This window comes from Macaca mulatta, chromosome 11 (assembly GCF_049350105.2).
Source record: "Macaca mulatta isolate MMU2019108-1 chromosome 11, T2T-MMU8v2.0, whole genome shotgun sequence".
Lineage (NCBI taxonomy): Eukaryota > Metazoa > Chordata > Mammalia > Primates > Cercopithecidae > Macaca > Macaca mulatta.
The window spans coordinates 24,275,331-24,298,026 of NC_133416.1; the positions used below are offsets into that span (position 1 = coordinate 24,275,331).

The following is a 22,696-nucleotide window of genomic DNA, read 5'->3' on the forward strand; positions in this document are numbered from 1 at the left end:
CATTTTCAATTTCCTGAATAAACTCAATACCTGCCTTCTTATTTTAGCACTTAATCCACATATTAGGATTACTTTGTATATGTTTTAGCTTCCTAAGAGACTATACATTTCTTGAGAACAGGTCCTTGTCATATTGCTCTTCACCTGTCACATGGCTTAACACAGCTATTTGCGACACAATGAGTGCTTAGTATTTGTTGAAATAACAAACGTTACTATTTATAGCAGGGTTTCAAAGTTAAACTGGAAATTTTGAAACAGCTGGTATTATATTTCATTTATTCAACATCTCAGTAAATGACAAATTCTAAGCAAATAATTTTTTCCCATTTGTAGAGTATAATAATATTAAATCACTTACTCTTTGGGATTATGTTTGTGTTTTTTTTTCTTTTTTTTTTTGAGACAGAGTCTCACTCTGTTGTCCAGGCTAGAGTGCAGTATCATGATCTCGGCTCACTGCAAGCTCTGCCAACCGGGCTCAAGCGATTCTACTTCTTCAGCCTTCTGAATAGCTGGGATTACAGGCAGGTGCCACCACGCCCGGCTAATTTTTGTATTTTTAGTAGAGATAGGGTTTCACCATGTTGGTCAGGCTGGTCTCGAACTCCTGACCTCATGATCCGCCTGCCTTGGCCTCCCAAAGTGCTGGGATTACAGCATGGGCCACCACACCTGGCCTAGGTTTGATTTTTTGTTTTCTATCAATGTCATGTTCAGAAAAAGGACCATAGAATGAAAAATTTGGCAGTCTTAGGACTCAAAACTCAATAGGTCAATCCACATGTTAATATATGTCCAGGGCTAGGTAAGGCCCAGACAACCAATTATAGGTATAATTATAATATTAATTGATACCTAAATGAATCATAATGTCAGGATAGATTTCATCATGTTACAAATAGGTTGCATTTCTAAATTCCACATCTTATCTTGAAAAACACTACAGCAAATGTAGATCACAGTAAATCGAATACAATCGTCCCCATGGGGAAATAATTCCAGGACCTCCCATGGATACCAAAATCTGCAGACGCTCAAGTCTCTTATATAAAATGGGTGACATTTGCATATAACCTACATACATCATCCCATATACTTTAAATCATCTCTATGTTACTCATTCTATTTAATTCAGTGGCAACACATCACACATCGCTTCATCAGTGTGTATTCAATGTAGTACTCGGCACGTGACAAATTCAAGTTTTGATTTTTGGAACTTCATGGAATGTTTTCTTTCCAAATATGTTTGATCTGTTGTTGGCAGAACCCATGAATAGAGAAGGCTGACCGTAGACAAGCTTTTGAGAATGAATGGGATGCTGTTTTACTTACTTAGAGGCAACCCGAAAGTATTTCTGGATAAAATAAAAGGCGACACCAAGGGGCAGGAGAGCAACCAGGAACACAGGAGTAGCATAAGAAATCATCCCAATGGCGGACAGGCAGAGCAGTGTCGAGCGAGTTAGAGATTCTAAGGTTGGAGGGATGTGCTATTAGGGTAGTTTAAAAGGAAAATATGATTACTGCAATGAAATATTGGCTACAATGTAACAAAATATCTGTTTTTATATTGACACCGAGTTATACAGTTAGCTACAAAAGTAGTGTATAAGCATGTTCATCCTAAGCAATTCTTCACTCAATTTCCATAGTTTATTATGCCTGTCTATCTATCTATCAACATGTCATTGATTCGTGGTCTATCTCCCTATTTATCTTGGGTGTTTTATGTAAATGACACTGTACTATAAATATTATTCATTCATGTGTTTGTTTACTGAGCAAGACAGACTGTAAATCTTCCCATGGCAGTGTATATAAATTTATTTCTTTTTAATGGTTGCATAGTATTAGCTTATTTAGCTATTCTTCTACTGTAATACATTTAAATTAATTTTCTGTAATTGCTTCCTCGTATCCTTTGGGCTTTTTTGAGTGGATTAATTTTTCCTTATTGATTTTTAGATGCTCTGTATATATTATGTTTATTTAAAAATATTTACACATTTTTCTTCCCAGTTATCTATTGTATTTAAATTTCTCTTTGGTGCTTTTGGCTCAATCACAATTTAAAGTTTTTTTATAGTTATTTCTGTTGACTTGTGGGCTCAAAGGTAACCTATTTTCCTTATTGTTTCTGAGTTCTTTGTCTTACTCAGAAAGTCCTTTCCCACCCCGAGATTCTAAAACTATTCTCCTACATTACTTTATAGCTTTATGTTTTAATATGGCCACCTCTATGCTATATGCATTTGTTTTGTATTTTTTGGATAGCTAACTATCCAAATATCCTTTGTTGAAAAATTAATCCTTTCCTTATTAAGATGCCACATTTATACTGTTAAATTTCTACATACGATGGAGTTTTTGAATTCTCCATGCTGTTCTTTTGACCTACTCATCTTCTGCAATTAACAGAGTGCTTGAATTTTATAGTATTTTTAAAATATCTAATAGGGAAATTCTTTTTCTATACAGGATTGTTATGACTTCTGGGACTGTCGAACACATTTTCTTCACATTAAGTTTATTTCTGTTTTTATAGGTTTTGTTGTTATGAATGGAGTTTGTTTTTCACTATTTTATTTATTATTATTATTATTATTATTATACTTTTAAGTTCTAGGGTACATGTGCATAACATGCAGGTTTGTTACATATGTATACTTGTGCCCTGTTGGTGTGCTGCACCCATCAACTCGTCAGCACCCATCAACTCGTCATTTACATCAGGTATAACTCCCAATGCAATCCCTTCCCCACCCTCCCCGTGATAGGCCCCGGTGTGTGATGTTCCCCTTCCTGAGTCCAAGTGATCTCATTGTTCAGTTCCCACCTATGAGTGAGAACATGCGGTGTTTGGTTTTCTGTTCTTGTGATAGTTTGCTGAGAATGATGGTTTCCAGCTGCATCCATGTCCCTACAAAGGACACAAACTCATCCTTTTTGATGGCTGCATAGTATTCCATGGTGTATATGTGCCACATTTTCTTAATCCAATCTGTCACTGATGGACATTTGGGTTGATTCCAAGTCTTTGTTATTGTGAATAATGCCACAATAAACATACGTGTGCATGTGTCTTTATAGCAGCATGATTTATAATCCTTTGGGTATATTCCCAGTAATGGGATGGCTGGGTCATATGGTACTTCTAGTTCTAGATCCTTGAGGAATCGCCATACTGTTTTCCATAATGGTTGAACTAGTTTACAATCCCACCAACAGTGTAAAAGTGTTCCTTTTTCTCCACATCCTCTCCAGCACCTGTTGTTTCCTGACTTTTTAATGATCGCCATTCTAACTGGTGTGAGATGGTATCTCATTGTGGTTTTGATTTGCATTTCTCTGATGGCCAGTGATGATGAGCATTTTTTCATGTGTCTGTTGGCTGTATGAATGTCTTCTTTTGAGAAATGTCTGTTCATATCCTTTGCCCACTTTTGGATGGGGTTGTTTGTTTTTTTCTTGTAAATTTGTTTGAGTTCTTTGTAGGTTCTGGATATTAGCCCTTTGTCTGATGAGTAGATTGCAAAAATTTTCTCCCATTCTGTAGGTTGCCTGTCCACTCTGATGGTAGTTTCTTTTGCTGTGCAGAAGCTCTTTAGTTTAATTAGATCCAATTTTGTCAATTTTGGCTTTTGTTGCCGTTGCTTTTGGTGTTTTAGACATGAAGTCCTTGCCCATGCCTATGTCCTGAATGGTATCACCTAGGTTTTCTTCTAGGGTTTTTATGGTATTAGGTCTAACATTTAAGTCTCCAATCCATCTTGAATTAATTTTCGTATAAGGAGTAAGGAAAGGATCCAGTTTCAGCTTTCTACTTATGGCTAGCCAATTTTCCCAGCACCATTTATTAAATAGGGAATCCTTTCCCCATTTCTTGTTTTTCTCAGGTTTATCAAAGATCAGATGGCTGTAGACGTGTGGTATTATTTCTGAGGACTCTGTTCTGTTTGTTTTTCACTATTTTCTTAAATTGGTGTAGAGGAAGTTGCTGCTTTTCATATGATATATCTTATGTAGATACTCTGCTGACTTTTCTAATTGGCAACTTATTTTACTAATTATTCTGAATTCTCTAAGTAACAATCATTTCATCTTCTAAATAATCAGTGTTTCATTTCTTCTTTTCCAACATGTATTCCTTGGAAAGGTTTTAGGTGCAGTCTGACCTAATACCAATGCCATGAAAACATCAAAACTTCTCAACATACTCTGCAGTCAGCTGCATGCATCAACCCTCTTTCTAAATTGAGGGCCATTTCAGTGTTCCTAATGCTACTCTGGAAAGTCAGAAAAGGCAAGGGCCGGATTTGATGAATTCCTTTCTCAGTCATCCAAAGGGTTCCACTTTTAGAGTGATATAATTTCAGAGTTTGATGTCTTTTATTTCAAACAAACTTTTAGATTCCTAAGGATCTTAGGCTAAACTGGGCATTCTTGGAATTTTTCCTAAAGTATCACATCATCTGAAGCTTCAAGAACCAATCTAATAAAAGAAAAGGACTTTAAAACAGTTTGGCATCCCATCCTTCACTTCTGAGAGAAATTCTGCATGGATACTAAACTTTTAAGAACTTTATACTGTGAATGCTGATACGACACTAACCAAAACAATTTTTTTATAATCTAAATTTTTAACGTTCAATCATTCTTTACTATTTCTCTTTACTTCATGATAGTTCTCCAAGTACCTTCTTCTACATGTACAAATTAGTCTGAGTTAAGATTTTTCTTTAATATTTCATTCTAGATATCATTTGCATGTACAATATTGATATTAATACAAGTAGGCCTTTATTTAAATTTTGGCAATCCTCTATTGTTAATAGGGATTATGTTTTATCTTAAAATGCTATTTACCTTACATTGCGAAACGAATTTTTGAACTTGCAAGTAACCCAGTTACTCACCTGATCAATGATATTAGTATCAGCTGAAAAGCGATTGAGAATCAGTCCCAGGGGTGTGGTATCAAAAAACCTAGGCAATAAACAGATGGAAGTATATGATAATACTAAACTATTTGGAACCTGGGCATTGCTAATGGGCATCTTAGGGTCATGAAAATGAGAAGCTCCCTATTCATTTGCTCAAGGACTAAAGAAATTCTTCAAACTTTCACTTTTCGCTTAAATTGAAAAATGCATGTTTTTATTATTTAAGGTGTGGGAGTGAGAAATAACCACTGTTTTACCTTATTGGTCCAAGGATTATCTTATTGAGAAGGTTGTGGTGAAGATTTTTGGCAGCTGTGAGACCCATCCATTCTACAGTGAGGGATGTAACAAGGCAAAGGAAAATGCCTGCTCCACAAAGTATGCTAAAGCCAGCCACATAGTAGGTCTAAAAAGCAACCAACACAAAAAGCACATAGGACATTATCAATGGAGTTCTTTCTTTTCTTTCCCTTCCTTCCTTCCTTCTTTCCTTCCTTCCTTTCTCTTTCTCTTTCTTTCTCTTTCTTTCTTTCTCTTTCTTTCTTTCTCTTTCTTTCTTTTCTTTCTTTCTTTCTTTCTTTCTTTCTTTCTCTCTTTCTTTCTTTCTTTCTTTCTTTCTTTCTTTCTTTCTTTCTTTCTTTCTTTCTTTCTTTCTTTCTTTCTTTCTTTCTTTCTTTCTTTCTTTCTTTCCTTCCTTCCTTCCTTCCTTCCTTCCTTCCTTCCTTCCTTCCTTCCTTCTTTCTTTCTTTCTTTCCTTCCTTCTTTCTTTCTTTTTCTCTTTTTATGGAGTTTCGCTCTTGTTGCCCAGGCTAGAGTGCAATGGCATGATCTCGGCTCACTGCAACTTCCACCTCCCGGGTTCAAGCGATTCTCCTGCCACAGCTGCCCTGGTAGCTGGGATTACAGGCATGCGCCACTATACCCGGCTAATTTTATATTTTCAGTAGAGACGGGGTTTCTCCATGTTGGTCAGGCTGGTCTCGAATTCCCAGCCTCAGGTGATCTGCCCACCTTCGCCTCCCAAAGTGCTGGGATTGCAGGCACGAGCCACTGTGCCCGGCCTGGAGTTCTTTCTTACTAGAAAACCAAATGTCAATATCAGACAAGATTGTTGACTTCATCATTTTGCATGCATTTAGACCGTTGAAGGAATGCAATTTTTTGAGGCCCAGGGTAGTGTCCCTCCACCTGCTCCTTTCACTCTCTTTCAGGGCTTGCTTAAAAGCAGATGAAGAGAAAGAGTTTGTTTTCAGGTTTGGGGCATATTCTTGGCTTTCTATGTTGTAGAGCTCACTTTTCTCATTCCTAGTCTCAAAATGACCGGCTAATGCACTGATGTAGGTAGTTAACATCAAATACCATAAGAACAAATACAAAAAGGTCCTATATATGTGCGTATATATGTATAAAATACATAAAAATATAGGCATATAACTCCCTTGAATATAAGTCTAAGCGTTATATTTAAATATTTCGTATGATAAACTTTAAAAGTATTAATAATACCTTCTATTTTAACATGTTTGATAGTTTGTTCTATTTCAGGTCCTGTTGTAAGTATTAACTTATTAAATTATCACAGAAGTCCTATGGCATTTGGGATATAAGCATCTAACTCGATAAGAAGGTATCACTGTTAATCTCAATATTTCCTTGATGATTTAAAAACAAAACCGAACTAATTGTACCTGATCAGCTTTTCCAGTATTGTTTATACTGTACTCCGATGTCCATGTGGCCAGCCAATAGTCTATAGCTACAATGACTGAATGCTTCAAAAGCTTAGAGAAAATCATCAGGATGAGCAGGAAGAATCCTCCAGATGTCAGGTAGCGCCAGCAGGTTTTCCATGGCATTTTAGTCCTGAGCCTCATTACGGTGGACATGTTATCATCCTCATCTTCCTCCTCTTCTTCCTCTACATACAAAAACTTTTGTGTAAGCTTCAGATGGGCACCAGATGGATATAATTTTTATTGCTCCACAAATAGTATATCAACATTCATGCATAAACATATTTGGATCCCTGTGGACTAATAACCTAAAAAGTAAAGACAAGCCCTTCCTCCCCATAACCTGATACGTATATAGTATAGTAGTGAAGTACAGACAGGATAACTTTAATGAATAAAGTTCCTCTGGAAAAGGAACTTTTCCATACATTTATAAAAATGTAGGCATTATACATTTATAAAAATGTAAGCATTAGTATTGAAGTTTTAAATGCTTTTAGCAGGGCAAACCTCATTTCTTTCTGAAAATAGGTGAAAAATGAATGAATGAATGAGTAATAAACATAAAATCTATGTCTGGATGAGACTATTTGCTGATATACTGCACATCAAATTGGAAGAAACTTACTAAGTTATTGAAGGAATTGTGTTGCCAACAAAAACCACATACCTGGCTTACAAACATCTACAATATTTTGACCTGCAAATTTCTGAATTTATAAAGCTGCACCAGGAGGGAATAGGCTCTGAAATCTGTGCATAGCACAAGAGGGCACACTCCATGCTCTCTATGGCCCCAAGGAGGAACCTTCCAGTGGGCAAAGCCAGGGAACACAAAGGATAATGGGCTGGGAATTCCTCTCAGATGTTTAAACCATCTAGAAACTCCAAGATGGGTTTCCTTAAGGATGACTCCACTGCTAAAGCAGGTTTTGCATTTCCTGACAATCAAAATTTAATGATTTCTATGGTCCAGTGACTGTGCTTCCCATCCTTTGCTTTTCCAAAGGAACTTTATTCATTAAAGTTATCCTGTATGTACTTCACTGCTATACCATATACATGTCACGTTGTGGGGAGGAAGCACTTGTCTTTACTTTTTAGGTTATTAGACCACAGTGATCCAAATATGTTTATGATGAGGAGACTGAGCATCACCAAAGATCCTGATATTTGAGCTGGATGCAGTAAATGACTATGTCTCAGATGGTCTCCCCTTTGGCAGGGTGTGTCCTTTGTGTGAGAAGAACAGACTAGAAATTTGCATGATCAAAGAGGTGGACACTTACACTTTGCTTCCTGTCTCCCCAATACCCATTCTTTGCTTCTATATTGATTGAAATTTAAAGTTACCCATGGCTGCCCAGCTAAAGACAGCATTTCCTCACATTCCTAGTATTTAATCTTTCCAACCAATGACCGAGTCAATAGTAATCAAGCAGAAACAATATGTGCAACTCCAAGTCTCTTAAGAGAAAGAAAGTACCCTCTACTTCTTTTCTTCCCCTACTGTTGGCTTGAGCATTCTGATAGGACCTAGAGCAAGAAACTAATAAGTAAGATGTACCGTAATTGGCTCTTCCACACACATTACTTCCTTTACCCTATAAGCAAAGCACTCTTACCTTATTTTATACCTGAGGGTGTGCATTAACACAGCAAGCCAAGGGCACAGTTAGCATCCCCACTGAAACACTGAACAGAGTAATTGGGTACAACTCCACTCTTGTAGCACATTAGAAATAATTTGTTTAGAATTCTAGAAGCTGATATCTGTTTACAGCACCAAAAATTCTTTAAGAACATTTTTAATCATAGAAATTGAAAGTAAAATTTAGCCTTCATTCATTAATTCATTCACTCAATGAATATTTGTTGAAACACAGAAATACAAAAGTAGCACATTTTGGTGCTATTTGGCTTGAAATGAACATTTTCTCCGTTTTTTTAATTGGTTGGTAGAAATGTAGGCATAAGCAAAAATTACAAAAGGAAATGGGGCATAATGCATTTACTCTATTGACTTAAAAGGTGGTTTATCTCACAACGTTCTTGGCAATGAATGTCAAAGCAGTGTAATTATTTCATCTCATTCCTCACATTTCCAGTCAATCTTTTTTCCCCAATGTACCTTATCAGATCCAGAAAACTGAAACATAACAAATGGCGTTCTAATTTTGTTATCCTTCATGGCTATATTGTCATGAAAACCTCACAAAGATGAACTGAATGAATCAAATATAGCTACTTCAAAATGCCATATTTCCCCTTTATTACTTATTTCTGAAGGATTGAAATTTTCTTAAGTAGATTTGGTCATCATACTAGACAATTTCAATTTTTCTGAACAAACATCTAGATCTATTTACAATCCACTGCCATTTCCTTTCAAATCTTTCTCAGACATAACAACTGTAGTAAGACACATTCTGTGGAGCCCCTCAAGATGACTGTTGATGGATTACATCCACCTTTCCTTGACTCCTATTGTTTCCATTTTCGGTATTATTTGATTTAACTTTTTCCCTTGCAAACGGGCTTATTATTCCTCATGGAGACACTCACACATTAAAAAATGCTCACATACTGTTACCCCGTTAGAATGTTCCAGATAAAAGTAAAAAGATCTACCTTCATCTTCGTCCTCCATTTGGGCTTTGGCTTCTCTTGAATACATGGCCCTTCGAAGAGTTTTCCTCTCTAAAGTAGTTTGGTCAGCTTCCATATCCTACAGTAAACATTATACTATCATGCAAGGAGCTAACACCAGTAGGTTGTGACTCATCAATGAATGACTCACATGTGTAAATGGTTAGTTACCTTTACCAGTCTCAGGGGTTCTGTGCTCACTCTGGAGATCCACAACTCCTGTCACAGAAGCAGCTGTGGGGGCAGAGCCTTAGACTTGCAGGAAGTGCTGCAGTGCCCAAGGCTGTGGGGCAGCACACGAGGCCAGGAAAAGCAAGAATGAGATGCAACTGACTCCAGAAGCAGGGTGGTATCTCCCTGAGCCCTAAAACATAGTTCTACCACTGCTACTTATTTTTACATCACCTTCGGACTATCCTTGTAATTTTTCTAACTAAGGATTCATTCATGTTAATACATATCTTCCTTCAAAAGAGTACATGGTTCCAAGTTGGTTAAACTGCTGTCAGCCATCCACTGTTGTGAATTATTAAATCAGAATGAGCTTCTTTAGCATCTTACTAAGGGAGCTGCACAAAAGAAGGAATTCAATAGGATCTGAAAGAAGGTAGAGAACTTTGAAGAATACAGGCAATGAGGATTCTAGGTGCCTAGCAGTGTAAGAGAAAGGCCTAGGAGGAGAAAATATGCAGAAAGAGAAGGGAAATGTGCCAAAAACAAACTTTGCAGATTTTAAAGAATTGCTGTGAACTTTATCCCGTAGTTAAGAAGGGGAGAATCATTTCATTTTCTCCATGCCCTGGCTTCCAACACACCAGCTCCCCCGACCTCAGGACTGCGGTAGTAGTACCAGTTCAGTTACATTGTGGGTTAAATCAGGTTCCACCGGCTATTCTGGAAAACCAACCATTTCCCCTTTTCTGTGGGGAAATGCATTCTGAATTCCAAACAACTAACCCATAAACTTTTGGAATCTATGGTAAATTGGGAGCTTCCTGTATATGCCAACACAAAGAAAAAAAAATCTACGCAGTTTTGCTGTTACATCAATAAACCAACAAATCTTTTGTGATCAGTTGCTAGGTAATGACCTTGGTTGATTTTTTTTTGGCCTCATACAACATGTCTGATTTAGGCAACTTGCTATTCTAGAGGGTTCTACTACTTCAGATTTTTGGTTAAAAGAGTGAAAACAAAAATGTCTCCAGAATCCCATTTTTAAAGAGACAGTTTGACCCCAGTTTTAAATTTTGCATAATGACACGAAGACCAACATTTATAAATGAAGCTAAATTAAACACAAAATTAAAGAGGATCCCTGACTTGTGCATATCATATAATGAAACAAAATAAACCTTCATATTGAAAAGTAGATTTGATTCCAGTTCGATTCCCCATGCTGTGACCAAAAGGTTTAAGATCTTGGAGACATTAAAAAAACAAATAAACAAACGAAAAGCCCAAACAAACTTTAAAGCATTTTTTCCTAAGAGTAAATGTTCATATTAAGCTCATTACAGGTTAAATTTTTTTTTGTTGTTTTGGTTTGTTTTTTGTTTTGTTTGTTTGTTTTTGTTTTTGTTTTCTTTTTTGAAACGGAGTCGCGCTCTGTCGCCCAGGCTAGAGTGCAGTGGCGCAATCTAGGCTCACTGCAAGCTCCGCCTCCTGGGTTTACTTAACGCCATTCTCCTGCCTCAGCCTCCCGAGTAGCTGGGACTACAGGCACCCGCCATCCCAAGTAGCTGGGACTACAGGCATCCGCCACCAGGCCCGGCTAATTTTTTGTATTTTTAGTAGAGACGGGGTTTCACCCTGTTAGCCAGGATGGTCTTGATTTCCTGACCTCGTGATCCGCCCGCCTCGGCTTCCCGAAGTGCTGGGATTACAGGTGTGAGCCACCGTGCCCAGCCAGGTTAAATGTTTTAAATAGTGTTGATACTTGGACTAAGTAAATAAAAATTTAGTTTCATCTATCCAGTAAATATTCACTGGGCCAGGCCAGGTGAGGACAGTAGAGAGGAAAGTGAGGAGTGTTAAAGGAGTGTTAAATAATACCAGTTTATTCTGCTTAACAGCATTAAGAAGATAATGGTTCATGTCATTTAAGCTAATATTTAAATCAGCTAAAAGTGTTAACTTCCTCTCCTTTGTAGTTTTCATTATTATCTTTTAGTCATATTCTTTCCCGTTTACCCCTTAATTCTTAAACTGACAGCTCTTTTTCAAGCACTGCACTAGGAAATTTTGTGCATCCTTCGGTTTCACCTTCCTTCTCCACTTGCTTGAGCTGGACAACTCATTGTTGAGGGGTCTGCCCTGAGCATTGCAGAATGTTGAGCACACTAGATGCTAATAGCATCCCCGCCCCCTTCCCCCCCACTCCCCCAAGTTGTGACAACCAAAAATGTCTCCAAATATTGCCAAATGTCCTCTAGGAGGCAAAATTGGCCCAGGTTGATAGAAAACACCCTGTCCTGTCCTATAACAACTAAACAGAAAGCTGTTTGTACAAAAACTTCCCCAAGGTATTGTAGTGGTCTTGTTCACAGTGTGATTCTCTCTGGCTGCAGATGAATTCAGGTGCCTGCCTTTTGCTATGTAGCAGTAATCTCCCTCCATCCTGAGATAAGGATTCTGGGCAGGTGCGTGATTCATTCCGGCTTCTACGGGCTGCCATTCTACCTCGTAACTGGATTTACCCTGTCCATACCCTAACTTGCTCCATACCTCCTTCAGTTCATACATAACCCTGTAATGTGTCTTTAATTATACAGCTATGCTATCTCAAGTGATCACTTCATTTCTAAATACAACTTAATGGACTTTCTTCCTGGCTTGCTTAACAGTATTACTATAATATTGAGCCAACAGCTCTCTTTATTTTCCAGCTCTTCTTTCCAAAGTAAACCATAAATTGTCCCACTCCTTAAGTTTACGTCATCTTCTTTTGTCCCTGGCATTTAGATCGCTGAAAAAAATGTCATTTGGAGTTATCCCCGGTACGTTTAGAATTAAGCTTCCCACAGCACAATTGCTAAGCGGGCACTTGTCGACTGTACCTCATAATGTTTTGGAGGTTTTTGTTGGTTTATTGCTTTTTTTTCCCCCCCCAAACATCCTCATTTCAATGATTCTGTGATTTGTCCTGTTCTGCCTTTATATTTTTGCATATATCTTTTCTTCTTTGTGTGGTTTGCTTTTGAGAGCTTTAGCAAATCCAAAGAAGGTAGAGAAATTCTAGGATTTATCTGACTTTGTATCTTCCTCACTCTATGGAGACAGATCTTTTATTTTCTTTTCTAAAATAGTATGTTTAAATTTCCTAATATTTTAAAGAAATTCACTGGTACAAATATTTCATTTTGTAAATGCTCATTCCTGGCTAAGAATACCAAGTGCTGGACACTTTGTACTCCCAAATCAAGAGCAAAACATTTCAAAAATTTGCAAATTTAATTTACAATTTCACTTGTTGATCAAAAGTGTTTCCTCTTTTGTTGTACTCAATCTGGTATCCAACTCTGTGATCACCTCATTCCATGTTATACTTACATCATCCATAACATTATGGTGCAATTACATCAGATACACACTTATGTTTAAATCCCATTGGTACCACTTATTATATACGCTGTACAACTTTAGGCAAGTTACTTAACTTCTCTGAGCCTCAGCTTTCTCATCTGTCTAAGTAAGATAATATTTTCTTTGCTTATTTGTCAGGAGTTGGTGAGAATTAAAACAGATCATGTAAAAAGGGCTTCTGGACTTTAAAAAAAAACATACAAATGTAAAATTTTATTTTTATTTCCTTCTGATTACCTTCTTTCACCCCAGAAGCCTTATCCCAGACATGCCTTACAACTTTGCCCACTACTCAGAGCTCTTCCTTCCAGATCACCTTGGCTTTTGACTTTCCCATGACCCTCTATTTGTAAGTGGTTAGTGAAAATAGTTCTAATTTTACAGATGAGAAAAATGAGATAAAAAGAAGCAAAAATAAGGAAATGCCATGCTTCAGTAAGTAGTTTGTCTAAGTTTTAAACACACATATAATTGCACTATAGTTGAAATTCAAACTCTCTCAAAACCTGACAGCGCCTCATCCAAAGATAGCATTAGAATTTCATAGGTTCAAAGTAGCCTGTTCATCAATACTATGTAAAGATACAATTGCTTTGGATTTCAGATAAAGACCATTATATTACCAAGCATTAAATGGTAATTTTAAAAACAGCATTCTTAGTCATGCTTAGTAAATTTCTAACTCTTCTGAATTGGACTCTGAACTCTTCTGAACTATGAGCACTTACCTTTTCCAATTCTTGATCTTGCCGATTCATAAGTGTTTTCCAGTGTTCATAAAGCTCAACATCTTTGGTTTGAATGTCCTTCAAAGTTCCTTCTCTTAGGACACTTCCATCTTTCATGGCTATGATCTAAGGAAAGCGGATATTCCCAGAAATGTGACAAAAAGCCTTGATTGGCAAAATGAACTACCTTTATTTCAGAAAGCATTTTTTTACTCTCTCTATTCATTTATAGGACTATAATATAAAAATGAGCAAAATTCTCTTCTAAACTCTTACCCAGTCAGCGTGCGTCAGATACTGCAATTTATGAGTCACAAGAACGAGTGTCCTTTTGTCATCTTGCAGGAATTTCAAAATTCCCTCCTGCATTAGGTGATCACTCAAGTGAATGTCCAGGGCTGAGAATGGATCATCCTGCAACCAGTAAAATGAAGGAAAGATGGACGTTTTCTATACTTTTTACATAACTCAATTCCTCTCGAAAGTAGTAATACAAATAACTAAGGGCAAATCATCCCCCGGATCTTATTTATTTAAAAAAAGATAACGAAAAACTACCTGTCAGGTACCATGCTTATTACCTGGGTGACAAAATAATCTGTACACCAAACCCCCATGACACACAATTTGTATAACAAACCTGCACATGTACCTCTCAACCTAAAATAAAAATTAAAATAAAATAAAAAAGAGGCAGGAGAAAAACAAACAAACAATGAAATAAAGTTAGAAGTGCCTACAGGTGAAAAGCAAAACAGACTTTGTATAATTATTTTAAAAGTAAATAACACTATTCAAAATGTTTTGAATTCTTATTGAATCTGCAAGTTAAAAACTGTATTACTCAGCAATCTATAATAATAGGGCAAAACAAAGAATGAAAAGATAATAGTACTTGAATTCTAGATAATAAAAATAGGTATAGAAAATGTTAATTGGGCTGGGCACAGTGGCTCATGCCTCTAATCCCAGCACTTTGGAAGGCCAAGGTAGGCAGATCACCTGAGGTCCGGAGTTTGAGAACAGCCTGGCCAACATGGTGAAGCCCTGTCTCTACTAAAAACACAAAAATTAGCCAGGCATGGTGGCGTGGGCTTGTAATCCCAGCTACTTGGGAAGTTGAGACCGGAGAATCCACTGAACCCAGGAGGAAGAGGTTACAGTGAGCCGAGATTGCGCCACTGCACTCCAGCCTGGCGACAGAACGAGACTCTGTCTCAAAAGAAAGAAAAAAGAAAATGTTAACTGGATCACAACAGGACTTACTTAATGGAGATATTTTCAGAATTAAATGAGGTAATATACATGAAATGCTTAGTATGGTACTGGGTATATAATTGACATTGTTAGCTATTATTATTATTATATATAAGAATAGCATGCCTAACACTTACCTGACGACAATTGTTCTAGGGAGAATGTTTTCATCCACCAAGTGATTAAGATATTTAGAAAATAATTTAAGAAATTACATTAATTTTCTTTTTTTGTTGATGATATCACTATAAATTATTTTCATATATAGTTCATTCCTAAAATGTTATATAGAGCATCAAACTACATGTTTCACCTTTTTGGATCTTTAAAAGAGGACAGCTAGAAACCACTGAAGAAAACTGGAATGTATCCTCAAAACTATGAATTAGAAAGCAAAGTGACCTGAAGGGAGGAGGCTGCAACAGAAATATAATCACCCCTTAGAAGGACCAGGGATGGCAGGGAATGAAGGAAACTGAGGGAGCACTGAAGGGACAAAGCAGTAAAGAATGGTGGAGGTTTCAGGTAAAGAACTGGGAAGTGTTATCAGAACAGTGGGAAAAAAGTTCATAAATGTCTTCTTCATTACCCTTCTTTCTTTGTTGCTTCTCCAATATGTAATATGCAAACAAGCTTCTACTTTGTCTTATGGGCCCAAGAAAGAAGTAGCTGGTTTCTCATGCTACTACCCACAGGCTACATGTTGAGATATTTAGAAATTACAATTCTGCAAAATTTTCAGTTGAGCACAATCACAGTCTCTCTACAGATAGATTGCATTGCTTAATAATCTGAATAACGAAAAAAAAGTAATTTCTATTTAGATAGAAACTGAAGTTTGGAAGTTAGAATAAATTTATGTACAATCATGATAGGTTGTCATATGATTAGCTCAGTAATTTTTCAACTTTCCATCAATTTGTCTGTATAGCTAGAAACTATAAGCAATGTGGCCTTATTAAAGCATTTAGGAGAAGCCTTATACAAAAGAAATATTAACAAAGCATTTTGATAGTTAAAGGGTGATTAAGAATTATAAGAGCCTTAAAAAAATCAGTCTGCTGGATATTGTAATTGTGAATAAATGGGTGATATAATCAGTGTCCTCAAATGACTTTTTTTTCTATTTATTAATTATTATTATTATTATACTTTAAGTTCTAGGGTACATGTGCATAACGTGCAGGTTTGTTACATATGTATACTTGTGCCATGTTGGTGTGCTGCACCCATCAACTCGTCAGCACCCATCAACTCGTCAAATGACTTTTATAGAAAAAACACAATTATCTTGATTGACCTGAAATTTCTTTGGATGACATGGGAAATATTTCAAATCATTCAGACCCTCTGGATCATCTTAATGCACATCAATTATTTCTGAAATGTTACAATAAGTACTTTGTATAGGAACTGGCTTTCAACTGCCCAGTGAGTTGCTTTTCAAAATCATCACAGACACTAGCTCCTTATTTGTCATTTAGCTCCTTTTAATAACAAGAAAAAAATATTCTTACTTGAATTTAAAAATTATTAGATTTTGATAACTGATAGAAAATTCTACCACTAATACATAACAATTTTTAAACATAGGTGTTATAATGTAACTTTGCAATTACTTAAAAATGAAAGTCAAAGTACCAATAGAAAGTGATACCTCCACAGCAATGGAAAAATATCAAGATTACACTGACAAAAGTGTCTCCATTTCCATCACCAACAATGCAGCAAGGATATAATTATCAAGATTTAGCAAATCTTGATATCAGCAAATTATTGGTTTTAGGAAAGCAGATGATTTTCACAGGAGGAATCTGATTGCCTTTGAAATAACTTTCTGCTTCTGATTCCATTAAAACTCCAAGAATAATCTGTGATGTAGACCAAACTATCCCAAATGATTCTTCCTGGGAATTTTTCACAGTAAAAATAAGACATGAATTAAAAATAAATTTTTGTAATAACGCAATTTGACTGTCCACAAAATTCTGATTTATTTATTTATTTATTTATTTATTTATTTATTTTGAGATGGAGTCTCGCTCTGTCACCCAGGTTGGAGTGCAATGGCATTATCTTGGCTCACTGCAACCTCTGCCTCCTGGGTTCAAGCAATGCTTCCCAGTAAGTTGGGAAACTGAGGGAAACTGCCTCAGTTTCCCAACTTACTGGGATTACAGGAACATGCCACCATGCCTGGCTAATTTTTTTGTATTTTTAGTAGAGATGGGGTTTCATCATGTTGGCCAGGCTGGTTTCGAACTCCTGATCTCAACTGATCTGCCTGCCTCAGCCTCCCAAAGTGCTAGGATTACAGGCATGAGCCACCGCACCCAGCCTAAATTCTGATTTTACATATTAGAAGTTAGTAGGGCATAATTGAAAGTATATTATCTCTAAATTAAAAGGTCCACATTGTAGTTATGACCGCTCTTGGAGGCTGGCCAATGTTTCAAACTCAGTCACTTCTTTTGTAAAATGGGGATAATAAAGAGGCCTGACAGAAAGCACCTTGGATTACTGCAAAGATGCAACAAAATAATGTAGTAAAAGTCTGTAAATCATTTCAAAAGTGTTGTTTTATTATTATTTTCTTATAAATAAAGCCATGGTGGATTAATATTGTGCTTACCCCTGCAATGTATCACAGTGAGAGCTTAGCATCTTCCAAGCATCTCTTAATAAGGAAGAGTGTGGTGACTGAGAACACAAGCTCTGGAATCCGGCCACCTGACTTTCTATCCCTGCTTCACTGTTACTATCTGTGTGATGTTGGATAAGTTATCCCCCAAAGCCTCAGTATGTTCATCTGTGAATAGCAGTAGTAACAATAATAATAGTAATAACAACAATAACGTCAAACCTAAGAGAGTTATTATGAGAATTAAGTGAGCTAATATGTATAAAGTACTTAGAATCATGCCTAGGTCACAGAACTATCATTTATATGCCATATCATTTATATGTCATGCCCCACATGGTGGGGATTCATAGTGTTTTCTGTCAAATACAACCTTTTATACAACTTAATAAAAGTTGAGGCTTAATGGCTTGAGAATCACGTCTCCAGATTCAATGTATAAAATAAGATTATGGGGAAATACTTCCTTTAAAGAAAGCAAGATAATTTGCCAAATGGCCAATTCAATGAATGGTCAATTCTTTGTTCTCAAACTTATATTATTTATTCTAATATACATATGTACAGTTTTCATTAATACATTCTCTTTTATATTCAATAAATGTGCTTAAATAGTATATTCTTTGTACAGATGTATTTTTCGAAATAATTTAATATATTCATTGATACAGCACACTTGCACAATGAAGTTTCCAAAAATAATATTTTTGATACATAATTAAGACATTTTCATCTAACTTGTATACTGCGTCAAGGCTAACATGATAAAAGTTTATTTACAGCAAAATGTGAAACTATTCAAGTGACATGTACAAGTAAAATTCTTAAAGATATAAGTAATGCCTTTTTCTCAATTCTATTTTCTTTACCCAGCACAACAGATGGCATTGGGGATATTCACTGAATATTAATAGATAGAAAGGAGGAAAGAAGAAAGGGAGGGAGGAATAAAGAAAGGATAACAGGGAGTGAGCGAGTAAAGAAGAAAGGGTAAAAAAAAAAAAGGAGAGAAAAGGAAAATACAGCAATAATTTCAGAAAATACCAGAGGATCTTTGCTGATTAGAAAGCCAATACTCAAAAGACATGCATTTCTAGCCCAAACTCTGTAATTCACTAGCCATCAGTCCTTGGATAAGTTTCCGCATTTAGCTTGAGGATACCATCTACCCTCTCTCAGCACTGTGATGGGAATCAAATGGGATAATACTGTACCTTGTGAATTTTTAAACAATAGAAGTGTGAGATATTATTATTTTTGAGAAATTTTTAAAACACATCAACAGCATTCCATTGCCGCTAAAATGTTTTTCAGTAGGTTGCAATGGAGTAATAAGACCAAGATCATAAGATCCAATGGTTTTAAGGCTATCTGAGCTGATCAGTGTGCATGTAGCACAGATTTTTTCAAAGGGACACTTATAAACACTACACATCAGGGATTAAGAGAGCCAGACTCCGCCTCAAAAAAAAAAAAAAACAAAAAAACACCAAACAAAACAAAACAAAAATATGTTATTTGTGGAAGAATTGAAAATACTATGCTTGCTTGGCCTAGAGAAATGTAAATTTAGACAAGTTATGACACTAATATTAGAATGTTAAAATATATATATTTATATATATTTATATATATATAAATATATATATTTATATATATATATTTATAATATATATAAATTTATATATATATATATATATATAATATATTATATATAAATATATTATATATAAAATATATATAATATATATATATATTTATATATATTTTATATATTTTAAAAATATATAATATATAAAATATATATATTTTGCTGCAGAAGTAGAGTGCAGGCTGAACAGACAGTACTCAGAAGCAGATCTCAATACCATAATAACTTTCCAATAATGAGAGCTGTCTGTAGTAGGAAGAATAATGGACCCCAAAGATGCCCAGGTCCTAATCCCCAGAACCTGTGGCTGTGTTACCTTATATGTCCAGCAGGATTTTGCAGATGTAATTAAGACTAAAGACCTTGAGATGAGGAGATTATCCAGACAGGCTTAAACTAACTATATGCATCCTTAAAAGCAGAAAGCTCTCCCCGCTGTGAAGAGAGGAAGACGTGACTATGTAAAAATAGTCAGAGAGACATCATGTTACTGGCTTCAAAGGTGGAGGAAGGCAGGCGTGAGACAAAGAATGTAGGCAGCTTGTAAATGCTGGGAAAAGCAAGGATATTGACTGTTCCCTTCCTCAGAAGGGATTAAGTCACCAATTATGGCCATATTTTATAGCAGTAACAGAAAATTTATATATTGTCCAACCAGGAAAAGCTGCCTTAAAGGTAAGCAATGTATCTTCAGGGAGAGTCATCAAGAAGCTGTTAGAGTTGATGCTAAAAGTCATCCTGCAATGAAAGGGTAGGAATTGACAATCATTTAGCCCTACAACTTCTCTGATTTCCATGATTCTAGAATTGAAGTAAGTTGGAGTCATTGAATCGCAGCAGGCAGTAAAATGAACTGAGGAAGAAAGCTACACCCAGGGGACCTCAGTCCCTTTCAGATTTCCAAGGCAGTCCCTCAGGCTCAGTCAGTAATTGATCCCAAGGTTCAAGAAGTCATTTCTAGTTGTGGATCCATCGATTATTGTAAAAAGTATTTACGGCTGGGTGTGGTGGCTCACACCTGCAATACCAGCACTTTGGGAGGCCGAGGCGGGCAGATCACTTGGGGTCAGGAGTTCGAGACCAGCCTGACCAACATGGTGAAACCCCGTCTCTACTAAAAATTAAAAAAAAATAGCCAAGTGTGGTGACATGCACCTGTAATCCCAGCTACTCAGGAGGCTAAGGTGGGAGAATTACTTGAACTTGCAAGGTGGAGGTTGCAGTGAGCTGAGATGGTGCCACTGCAGTCCAGCCTGGGCGACAGAGGAAGAGTCCGTCTCCAAAAAAAAAAAGAAAACCAAAAAAGTACGATTACATAGGCTATTGTTAGATCCTGCAATGACTTTCATGGTGTTTTGAGGTTTTTTGGGGGAATAACTTTGGAGACAGGTATTCTTAGGGAGATGACTTAGTATGTCCAAATTCTTCTACCATCCCCAATAACAGATCCAAATTCAGCGGAAAACTCCAAAACCAACTTACTTTTTGAAGAGGCTCTAGAGATTAGATGGAGTGAAGACTCTAAACATGTTCTGGGAACCGGATTTATAAGTGGTTAATAATTGTGCAGAAGGAGAAGGCAGGGATGCATTTACATACTCTGCCAGCATCTCCCCGTTGTCTACTTGTAAGCTATTTTAGGTCCCTCCTACTGGAGAGACCAAAATAGAGCAAAATTGTAATCAACATAACCATCAAATTGTATTTCTAGATCCACAGGTAGAAATAAATTATTAGTCCAAGATGGATATCATGAAAATAATTCATGGAGTTTTTAAAGACATAAATTTTAGATTCTACCTTTACAGATTATGCCACAGGTCTAGAGCAGAACCAAGATTTCTACAGTTGTAGGGAGTATCACAGATAGAGCTTATCCACAGCCCAAGTTGCACAGCACTGGAATGGGGTACTAGGCTTACTTAGCCCTATGCCTACCAAGAGTATATTTTCTGGCTTTTTTTTCTTTGCCATCAAATATAAATAAGAGGACTTATGATCCTGCCTCGTTCATCCAATACTATCCAAATCCTCACCTGGTTAAGAAACGCAGATAAACAACCACTAGGGCATCTCAGTCTTGTGGACACCAATCTGGATCCTCCCAACTCTCAAGATATGTTGCTCTTCTACTGATCTACTGATCTGTACTGCAAGGATTTATTTCCTCTATATACTTTATGATTTCACAAATTAAACCATTTTGAGAGGGAGTCTCACTCTATTGCCCAGGCTGGAGTGCAGTGGCATGATCTCGGCTCACTGAAAGCTCTGCTTCCTGTGTTCACGCCATTCTCCTGCCTCAATCTCCCAAGTAGCTGGGACTACAGGCGCCCACCACCACACTCGGCTAATTGTTTGTATTTTTAGTAGAGACGGGGTTTCACCGTGTCAGCCAGGATGGTCTCGACCTCCTGACCTCGTGATCCGCCCGCCTCAGCCTCCCAAAGTGCTGGGATTACAGGCGTGAGCCACCGTGCCTAGCCTTGTCTTATCTTTTTAAAGATTCGTTTGTCCAGATGGAAGAATGAAATAGAAATAAAAGGGAAGGCCATATTCTTACCAAAAAGACAATGTTGGTGTTTTGATACAGCGCGCGTGCCACACAGATTCTCTGCCTCTGTCCCCCACTCAGGTTGATGCCCTAAAGAAGAGACACCCCCAAATACCCATTTTTTTATATTAGTAAATGATCCCTTGATAATATGACCTTAAAATATAAATGTCTTTTAAAAAATCTTAAATTGATAGTAACTTGTTAATTAAATTGTAGTAATATTGGTAAGAAAACATGAAAACTGTCTACTGGCCAACAATTCTCAAATTAATCAAGATGGCTTCAGGCTGATGTGGTTAATCCTCCTTTCACTCTAATAGAGATCTCTGCTGTACAGAAGCATTAGTAACCAAAACACTTTCTAGGAAATGCAAGCAATTCCAAGATTTTTTCTTGTTTCCTGAGTTGTGTCTGTAGTTTACTTAACATACAACCCAAATTTGATATTATGAGTTATGTGAAACAATACTAGCCTCAAGACTATGCTTTCATAATAAAGCACCACTTACACATTTTTAAAAAAAAAATTAGTATTAATTGACCTCTTAGTATGTGCCAGACTTGTGTAAATGGCTTTACATTTTTAAATTTCTCTTATTCTTCATAGCAATTCCAAGATGTAGGTATTGTTTTAATTTTACACATGTGTAAACTGAGGCTCCCAGAACTTAAGTTCATTCTAATACACACTGTGGTATGTAGCAAAAAAGAACAGTCATTAAGAACAAAGGCCACAGAGCCAGACTAATCCTGGCTACACTACTACCTTGGCAACTGTGTAAGTTCCTTAACCTCTCTCAGCCTTGATTTTTGCAACTTCATATGCAGATAATGATAACACCTATAACACAAATTTGTTGTGAAAGTAGATAATGCATATAAAGTTTGTGCCCAGGACTGACAACGATTAAAACATTGTAGACATTGTTGTTCTAAAGATTATAGG

At 36.6% G+C, this 22,696-nt stretch overlaps 1 protein-coding gene across 4 annotated transcripts in view; it reads right to left on the reverse strand.

The window, feature by feature from the left end:
- ABCC9 (ATP binding cassette subfamily C member 9) overlaps positions 1-22,696 on the reverse strand; it is a 139,975-nt gene that overhangs the window by 43,485 nt on the left and 73,794 nt on the right. For all 4 annotated transcript variants that reach the window (XM_077953698.1, XM_077953697.1, XM_001098888.5 and 1 more), the window contains 8 exons: positions 21,757-21,837; positions 13,921-14,058; positions 13,645-13,770; positions 9,314-9,410; positions 6,638-6,867; positions 5,207-5,355; positions 4,923-4,992; positions 1,339-1,496 (listed from right to left, as the gene is read on the reverse strand). In XM_077953698.1, the coding sequence (XP_077809824.1) occupies positions 1,339-1,496; positions 4,923-4,992; positions 5,207-5,355; positions 6,638-6,867; positions 9,314-9,410; positions 13,645-13,770; positions 13,921-14,058; positions 21,757-21,837 (1,049 nt within the window). The remainder of the gene's footprint in view (positions 1-1,338; positions 1,497-4,922; positions 4,993-5,206; positions 5,356-6,637; positions 6,868-9,313; positions 9,411-13,644; positions 13,771-13,920; positions 14,059-21,756; positions 21,838-22,696) is intronic.